At 46.3% G+C, this 9,846-nt stretch overlaps 1 protein-coding gene across 1 annotated transcript in view; it reads left to right on the top strand.

The window, feature by feature from the left end:
• GPR137B (G protein-coupled receptor 137B) overlaps positions 1-9,846 on the top strand; it is a 50,038-nt gene that overhangs the window by 17,841 nt on the left and 22,351 nt on the right. The window contains exon 2 of the mRNA XM_008689673.2: positions 5,991-6,040. Coding sequence (XP_008687895.2) covers positions 5,991-6,040 — 50 coding nt within the window. The remainder of the gene's footprint in view (positions 1-5,990; positions 6,041-9,846) is intronic.

Here is a 9,846-nt window from a genome sequence, read left to right as displayed (position 1 = left end):
GCTGCAGAGGCTGGGGGCTGCGGGAAGTCCAGAAGGGTCTGTTGTTGGGTTTATAAAGAAGGTTGTGTTTCCTTCCTTGCTCAGCCATTGGGGGGGGGGGGTGTCTTTCATTCTGCGCATCCCGGCCCTGAAGACCCAGCACTGGCAGGTGGGGGGAGCAAGCAGGGAGCCTGATTCGCCGTGAGTCTACCCTGATCCACCCATACTCCTCCTTCCTGCCGTCTTCAGGTGACCAGGAGCTGCAAGTGTCAGAGTGTGGCAGTACAGGACTGAGGAGCAGAGGAGTCCCAGGTGCCCACCACGAGGTAGAGCCCGTGGCTTGCTTATTGGCTGGCTGCCTGAGCTAGGACCAGCTTAGGCTGGAGCCTTTCTGGTCGGTGTCCTGTCTTGTCTCCTCTAGGTCTCTCCTCTTCAGCTGTAGGCCTGTTGAAGGCAGGACTGCTCGTATTTTTCTACCCCATGGAGTGCCCTTGGGCCCTACCTGGGAGCACCGGGATAGGCCTGGTGTATATGAGTAAACTGAGTCACTGGGGCTAAAGTTACCTGCCACTGACCAAGCTTCATTAAGTGTGGCCCAGTATTTGTTTTTTTGCTGTTGTTTTATTTTTTTAATGTAATGTTCCATGATTCACTGTTTGCGTATAACACCCAGTGCACCATGCAATACGTGCCCTCCTTAATCCCATCACCAGCCTGTCCCAGTTCCTCACCCTCCTCCCCTCTGAAGCCCTCAGTTTGTTTCCCAGAGTCCATAGTCTCTCATGCTTCATTCCCTCTTCTGTTTACCCCCCTTCCTTCTTCCCTTTCTTCTCCTACCTATCTCCCCGCTATTTTTTATGTTCCATAAATGAGTGAAGCCATATGATAATTGTCTTTCTCTGCCTGACTTATTTCATTTAGCATAATCTCCTCCAGTCCCGTCCATGTTGCTGCAAATGTGTAATCATTCTTTCTGATGGCTGAGTAATATTGCATTGTATATATGGACCACAACTTCTTAATCCAGTCATCTGTTGAAGGGCATCTCGGTTCCTTCCACAGTTTAGCTATTGTGGACAATGCTGCTATGAACATTGGGGTGCATATAGCCCTTCTCTTCACTACATCTGTGTCTTTGGGGTAAATACCCAGTAGTGCAATGGCTGGATCATAGGGTAGCTCAATTTTTAACTTTTTAAGGGACCTCCACACTGTTTTCCAGAGTGGCTGTACCAACTTGCATTCCCACCAACAATGTAGGAGGGATCCCCTTTCTCCACATCCTCTCCAACAATTGTTGTTTCTTGCCTTGTCAATTTTTGCCATTCTAACTGGCGTAAGGTGGTATCTCAATGCGGTTTTGATTTGAATTTCCCTGATGGCTAATGATGTTGAACATTTTTTTCTGTGTGTGTTAGCCATTTGTATGTCTTCATTGAAAAAGTTTCTATTCATATCTTCTGCCCATTTTTTGATTTGATTATTTGTTTCTTATAGATCTTGGATACCAGTCTTTTATCTGTGGTGTCATTTGCAAATATCTTCTCCCATTCCGTGGAGTATCTTTGTTTTGATGACTCTTTCCTTTGCTGTGCAGAAACTTTTTATCTTGATGAAGTCCCACATGTTCATTTTATCTTTTGTTTCTCTTGCCTTTGGAGGTGTGTCATGAAAGAAGTTGCTGTGGCCAATATCAAAGAGGTTGCTGCCTATGTTCTCCTCTAGGATTTTGATGGATTCCTGTCTCATGTCGAGGTCTTTCATCCACTTGGAGTTTCTCTTTGTGTATGGTGTGAGAGAGTGGTCAAGTTTCATTCTTTTGCATGTAGCTGTCCAATTTTCCCAGCACCATTTATTGAAGAGACTGTCTTTTTTCCACTGGATGTTTTTTCCTGCTTTATCAAAGATAAGTTGCCCAAAGAGCCGAGGGTCCATTTCTGGGTTCTCTATTCTGTTCCATTGGTCTATGGGTCTGTTTTTGTGCCAGTACCATGCTGTCCTGGTGATCACAGCTTTGTAGTACAGCTCGAAATCCGGCTACATGATGCCCCCAGCTTTGTTTTTCTTTTTCAACATTTCCTTGGCGATTCGGGGTCTTTTCTGGTTCCACACAAATTGTAGGATTGTTTGTTCCAGTTCTTTGAAAAACGTCATTGGTATTTTGATCGGGATAGCATTGAAAGTGTGGATTGCTCTGGGTAGCATAGACATTTTAATTAACTATGTTTATTCTTCCGATCCATGAGCGTGGAATATTTTTCCATCTTTTTGTGTCTTCTTCAATGTCTTTCATTAGTGTTCTGTAGTTTCTAGAGTATAGATCCTTTACCTCTCCGGTTAAGTTTCTTCCAAGATAACATGATTTTTGGTGCTATTGTAAATGGGATCTATTCCCTAATTTCTCTTTCTTCAGTCTCATTTTTCATGTATAGAAATGATTTCTGAGCATTGATTTTGTATCCCGCCACATTACTGAATTGTTGTATGAGTTCTAGTAATTTGGGGGTGGAGTCTTTTGGGTTTTCCATATAAAGTATCATGTCATTTGCAAAGAGAGAGAGTTTGACTTCTTCTTTGCCAGTTTGAATACCTTTTATTCTTTTTTGTTGTCTGATTGCTGTTGCTGGGACTTCTAATACTATGCTGAATAATAATGGCGAGAGTGGGCATCCTTGTCGTGTTCCTGATCTTAAGGGAAAGGGGCTCAGCTTTTTCCCATTGAGAATGATATTGAAGTGTGGCCCAGTATTAAAAATATTTGTGTATTGACAAGGTCAAGCACTTTTTAAAAAAAATACTGTAGTTTCTTCTCTACCCTTTGATATCTGTGAATTCCTAATTAAGAATTATTAAAATATTAAAATAATTAAGAATTATTAAAAGCGAGGTCCCAAGTACTATTTAAGGAGCATTTCCTCAAAATCGTTGTTCTATGTTTGGTGAATCAGTCACATTTTGTAGCAAAATTTTGGAGTCATGTATTAATCTGTTCCTTAATCTGAAGAGAGGTTGTTTTGTAGTATTTCTCCTTATGGGCTGCAGAGAGACACCGAAGGGCTCGAAAAAAGTGTTTAAGGAAGGGAGGTTGTAGATTTGCTTCCTGTAAGTCTGTGGGAATCCCTGCGCTTCCCCCTCCCCCAGATAGGAAGTCTGTTCCTGAGACATGGGAGGGAGGGCAGGGGTGTGTGTGTCTGGGGGGCTGTCTGTAGACCTCCAGCATCCCCTGACCTCTGTTCTTTGCATCATGCCCTGCCCTGACTCTCAGTGTGGTCTGATTATTTTGATCGCCTCTTTCAGCGTGTTCTAAATGAGTGATTGCAAAGCCCTTCAAGAGGAGCCTGTTTCTCAGGAGGCGGTCCTTGGACTAGCTGAGTCACAATCACCTGGGCTGGGAGCTCTTTAGCATACAGATTCCTGCGCCCCTCCCCAGACCCAGGAGGTCGGCCTCTCTGAAGGTGGGGCTGTGGGATTTGCATTTTAGCAAGTTCCCCAGGTGATTCGTTATTTTTTTCAATTGTAGCGTAATTCACACACAGTGTTATAATAGTTCCGGGTGTACAGCATAGTGGTCGGACACGTCTAGGTGTTACTCAGCTCTCACCATGATGAGTGAGGTCACCGTCTGTCACCATACCACGTTATGACAGTACTGAGTATCTTCCCTGTGCTGTACTTTTCATCCCTGTGACTTATTTACTGTATAACTGGAAGCTTGTACCTCTTCATCCCTTTCACCTGTTTTGCCCATCCCCCCAGCCACCTCTCCACTGGCCCCCACCAGTTTGCTGCATTTCGGAATCTGCTTGTTTGTTTTTGTTTGTTTTGTTTTTTTCAGATTCCCCATCAATGTGAAATCATATGGTAGTTGTCTTTCTCCGACTTATCTCACTTAGCACAATACCCCGTAGGTCCATCCATGTTGTTGCAAATGGCAACATCTCATTCTTTTTTAACCAAGTAATATTCCACTGTATGTACATACCCCGTCGTCTTTATCCATTCATCTATCGGGGGACACTTGGATGGCTTCCATATGTTGGCTGTCGGAAATAATGCTGCAGTAAACATAGGGGTGCAGATATCTTTCAAATTAGTGTTTTCGTTTTCTTTGGGTAAATACACCGTAAGGGAATTACTGGATTGTATGCTATTTCTCTTTTTTTTTTTTTTTTTTAAGATTTTATTTATTTATTTGTCAGAGAAAGAGAGAGAGCAAGAGAGCACAAGCAGGGGGAGCAGCAGGCAGATGGAGAGGGAGAAGCAGGCTCCCTGCTGAAAGAGGAGCCAGATGTAGGACTCGATCCCACGACCCTGAGATCATGACCTGAGCCAAAAGCAGAGACTTCACCAGCTGAGTCACCCAGGCGCCCCCGATATTTCTTTTTTTAATGTTTTGAAGGTCCTTCATATGGTTTTCCGCAGTGGGTCTTACGCACATGTAGTCTGAGAATTACCTACTGAAGGTCCTCAGGAGAATGCCTTTTAGAAGGCTCCCAGAGGAAAATGGCTTCTCTTGTTGCATATGTGTTCTGGGAACTGACCCATACAGTCCCCATGGAGGCTCCCTTGTGACATCTGCATCAGCACACTTAGCCACGAACTTGGGATCCGCTGTAGAATTTCCTGGGGTTACTTTCAGATATCCCTCTTGCACACGGATTTCTCACCGCGTCTTCCCCAGGCAAGGAGGCAATGATACTGTGTGGCCTCAGAGGCCCTGGAGCTGCCTGTTGTCTCCTCCCCTCCCCCAGGAACCATGCTCACGCTGCCCATCCTGTTCTGCCTTGTCCTTCACTCTGTCCAGCTCAGGCAACGTAACTGCCCCTTAGACACATATTTTCAGGGGCTGAGCAAAATCTGGGAGAAGCAACAAATGCAAAGGGAGCTGAGAAGCAGGAGAGTGTGCGAGGGGTTGGCGGGGAGAGGTGAGACCGCAGACCAGGCTGAGGCTGGGAGCGTGCTTAGGCGCTCCGTGCAGAGGAGCTTGCCGGGCAGCAGGGGATGCAGGTCCTGACACCATCCACAGCAAGGGCATCGCCCTTCTTGCAGTGTTGCCCCCTCCCCTGGACACCAGGGATCCGGGAGAGCACGGGCATGAGCACGTGTATTGCTGCTCTACCGTACCCCATCCCAGTTCCCTAGCCAGCCCCCCGACACCCCTGTGGGCCACCTGCGCTCGCCTCAGAAGCCCCCGTGTGCACGTGGTGTGGGCACAGCAGTCAGTCACAGTTGGGGCTGGAGCGTGAGCTGCCACCTACATTTTCTCTCCTCTTCGCCTTCTCAGAGGCTCTGCCAGGTCGGCCGCCGCACCCTGCGTGGACACGTTAGTAATTGTGCAGGATACAAAAGATATGGAGAAATTCCCACACACAACATTTCTCCTGTAGATAATGGTCGTTTGATGCTTCTATGGCTTGGAGACATTGCAGATGGGCTGCAAAATTTGAGGCCTGGGTGGATGGGCACTTACATAGTCAAACAACATGGATTTGGTGCCAGTGAAAATTCTAAGAAAGGGTGAGGGCAGACTGTTGATCTCTACAGGAAGTACGGGTTGACATACGAATCTTTTTTTTTTTTTTTTAAGATTTTATTTATTGATTCGACAGAGATAGAGACAGCCAGCGAGAGAGGGAACACAAGCAGGGGGAGTGGGAGAGGAAGAAGCAGGCTCCCAGCGGAGGAGCCTGATGTGGGGCTCGATCCCAGAACGCTGGCATCATGCCCTGAGCCGAAGGCAGACGCTTAACGACTGAGCCACCCAGGCGCCCCTCTTTTTCCCCTTTTTTATCCGTTTTCATCATTTTTTAAATACCTTTACTTTTGAAATTGTGTGGATAGCTTGAAAAATCTTTAGCTTAACAAACATTCTCACCTAGCAGGCATCTGGGTTTCAGAACCTGGGCCCTGGCACCTGGGTATAAAGGGGAAGAGGAGTTCCAAGTGATGATGTTGGTTTGTTGATAACAGTATACTGTACCCCCAACCCCCGTGTTGTTCTGTCATTGCAGGTGATTTTCAAAGCCAAGTCAAAATATTCTCCAGAATTACTCAAATACCGGTAAGTACCCTGGGGGGGATTTCCATCCTCATTCGGCAAATATATTTTTGACTATTGAGGACTTGGTTAGGCACCCAGAGGCAGAAATGTAATCTGTGTCCTTGAGAAACAAACACTCTGTAAAGATGTCCTGAACAACACAAAAACTCACAGAATCCGGCAAAATAGCAGACGTTGGGGAGCATGAGCAATTTCTGCCCTGGGCTGCCGTGTGCTGTGCGAGTCACAGGAATTTTGTGGAAGAAGTCAGTCAGTGCTGGGCTGAAAGGAGAGGCTCGCAATCTGGAAGGGAATGCCTTAAATCACATGCCAAGTTTACATGACGAGGTGCATAGGCATGTTTTTCCTGTGGTGGAGACGGTTCATCGATGTCCCCAAATTTTCAGAGGTCTGTGACCCCAGCACCCTTAAGAGCAAGGAACCAGTGGCTTAAAAAAGGGTCAGACTTGGTCAGAGGATGGGGAGACAAGGCATTCAGAAGATAAGGGGCAGATGCATGGTGTCCTGATGTCCCTGCCCAGGACAGCTCCAATTGGGCATGGCAGACATGCCATGGGCAGACATTTCTGGAAAGGCGATTTTGGCCACTTACCTTCTTGAATCAAAATGAAAATTTAATTATTTTGTGACTTTAAAAATATGTAATAATGTATACATATTGTATTTTATTTAAACATATAATTTTAAATTTATAAACAGTTTTTATTTAAAATTCTGAAAGTGTATTTTTCTCAAGATATAATTGACATATAAGATTATATTAGTTTCAGGTATACCACAGAATGATTTGATATTGGCGTATTGCAAAATGGTCACCTTAGTAAGTCCAGTCAGCATCCATCACCATCTATGGTCATAAAAACTGTTGTTTCTTGTGATGAGAAGTTTTAAGATCATGAAAATGTATATTTTGATCTCCATTTTCTGTCCAGGAAAACTGAAATTCAGAAGGTATACAACAGCACTCGGGCCAAGAGACAGGTCATGAGACTCATGGTGTCGGTATTTGTTTTTTTCACTGATCTTGAAGTCTTTGTTCACTACTTTTTGGGTAGTTGAGTTTTGGTTTCTACCAGAGCACTCAACTGGGACTTCAGGGTCCACCATGAAAAAGTATTGGTCCTAAGGAGAGCCCTTTAAAGGAGCAGTTCCAAGTACACAGTCCCCTCCCTTCTCTGGTAACAAAGTAGCGGCCTTTCCTCTGCACCCATGATCTCTGCCTCCATCCTCTTTTTTTTTTTTTTAAAGATTTTATTTATTTATTCGACAGAGATAGAGACAGCCAGCGAGAGAGGGAACACAAGCAGGGGGAGTGGGAGAGGAAGAAGCAGGCTCATAGCGGAGGAGCCTGATGTGGGGCTCGATCCCATAACGCCGGGATCACGCCCTGAGCCGAAGGCAGACGCTTAACCGCTGTGCCACCCAGGCGCCCCATCTGCCTCCATCCTCTTGACTAAACATGTAGATCAGCCAGGGGAACTGGGGAGCCAAGAATGGGGGAAGACTGGGAGGAGGAAGAATATTCTGATTGGATCGTGGAGCTGATCTTATCTTGGAAGTGGTTGGTTGAGGCTGGGGTAATGAGGTCTCTTATAGAAGTGATATATGAAAGCACTGGTCAGAAAGGAAGGCTGTTTCAAAAGTTTTCAACCTCTGAGCCCTTGGGGGACAGGGTCTATGAGATGAGAAGGGGGGGGCAGTACTTGATCCTTGAATCAAAGTGCAAACAGCAGGATGGGATGATTTTAGTGGGAGGGGATTTGCAGAGTTGAAGGTAGAAGACCAGGGGAAATTCGGTTGGATGGGATGTTGGGGCTGGAGAAGATGGAAGAGTTTCTTGAAGACAAGAGGGTGAGGTTTCAACGGGAGAAGCCTGTTAACTCCGATGTAATAATAAACCCTCAGATTATTCAGGTTTACGCCCATCTTCTGTCTTCTCTGTTCAGTTCCCCATTTCTCTTAAGCCAGATGCTACTGCAGACATTTCAGGCCATGATTTATCCCTTGAGATGCTTCTGCATGTTGGCTTTTAAATAGACCGGCTTCCCTAACTGAACCACAACTCATTTGAAAACAAACACAAGCCATCAGTGTAGAACTAGTTGAAACTTCTCACCCCAAGCTCCTCCTGTAGCCGCTCAGTGTTTTTGAAGATGGTTTCTATTCAGCCCAACCAAGAACCACCCCATTTCCCAGTGCGGTCCCCCTGCTCCCTGACACACCTGCGAACTCTCGGCTTTGCTCTAGTTGGTGCCCCACTTGATTCAGTTTTTCTCTTAGCCTATATTGTTCCATCTTTGGCTTGGGAAGTTTGAATACTGGGCAGGGGAAGCTCAAGGACACCTTGATTTTAAGCATTTTTATCTGTTTTCCCTCTATCTTTGATTTTTTGGTGAGTAAAAGACATAACAAACCAGGCTTTGCTTTTCCTGTTCTGTAAGGAATCTAAGATCTCAGAAGGGAAATTTAAGCAACGCTCTACAAGCCATTGGTACCATCCCCTCACTGTAGGAGGCAGCAGAGCTCTTGCCTGTTGAGTGAGCTGGCAGCCCGCGGGCCTGGCACTTCTGTCCCCAGGCCGGTGGTCAGCTGCCTTGGAGTCTCCTCTCTGTGCCTGCGGACCAGCCAGAAGCCGATCCTTCTGGGCTCACAAGCAAAGTCATCTTCTCAGATGTGGAGTCCCATCGGTTTTCTTTTCCTTTGGTCTTGTTTTCTCATTATAGGCTGTTTATCCTGACCTTATGGTTTGAGCTGAGAAGAAGTAATTCTGGCACAGGGTGTCAAACACTGTTGCCATGGAAACGCACCCTTGCCATAGGATCGGTTCTGCACCCCCCCACCCCCACCCTGCAGGTTCTCTCTCTCTCCACACCTCCAAATCTCTCCCTTTCTTCCAGAGCCGCAGGCCCAGGGGGAAACGTTAAGTTTTGCAAGGTATTCTTTCTCATTATAAAAGTTCTATAAGCTCATTAGAAAAAGTTATAAAATAGAAAAAGGTTAGAAGCTTGTGAATATAGACATGTGGACAGCAAGAAACCAAATCTAGTGAACTCCCCCCTCCTGCCCCACAGAAACCCCCTCCAACTCTGAGGAGACACAGTGATGTTTTCTATTACAGGTTTTCACATATATCTCCCAGGACAGTTGTTTGCCACATTTGTGAATTTGCTTTCTGACTTTGACCTTAATGTTAGATGACAAATACTTTGCCCATGTTGTTTCAAGTCTCACAACACAGCCGATTTCTGTAAGATAATAGCAGGCAGTTTAGCTCAGGTCGTGATCTTGGGGTCCTGGGATCGAGCCCCATGTCGTCATCCTCGGGCTCCCTGCTCAGCGGGGAGCCTGCTTCTCCTTCTCTCTCTGCCCCTCCCCCGTTTGTGTGTGTGCACGCTCACGCGCGCTCTCTCTGTCAAATAAATAAATAAAATCTTTTAAAAAAAGACAATACCAGGCAGAATTCTGTTTAGCAGGGGTCCTAGAGGCTCACCGAGTAGGATAGGATAGAAGTGGAAGGGCAGGAAGGTTTTAGGCAGAAAGAGCAGCTTGTGTAAAGACAGGGAGGTGGGGACACCCGGATGGGCTTCGGGCCAGCACACAGACTGGCTTAATTAGCGTGTGGGGCGCCCATCGATCGGCCTGGCTCCGTAGACTGACTGGAAGTGCAGGGGACTGGAGGGTGCGAGGGTGAGGTTGAGGGTGGGGGTCGGTCTGGACACCATCATATTGGGTTTAGGCAGAAGCGTGAGGCTGTGTGGTTGGTGACAATGGGAAAGGGGGCCTACAACTAGCGGAGCAGGAATAAA

Source organism: Ursus maritimus, unplaced genomic scaffold (genome assembly GCF_017311325.1).
Source record: "Ursus maritimus isolate PB19 unplaced genomic scaffold, ASM1731132v1 scaffold_7, whole genome shotgun sequence".
NCBI classification, from domain to species: Eukaryota; Metazoa; Chordata; class Mammalia; order Carnivora; family Ursidae; genus Ursus; species Ursus maritimus.
The sequence above is the reverse complement of the archived record's forward strand: the minus strand, read 5'-3'. Positions and strand labels throughout refer to the sequence as shown.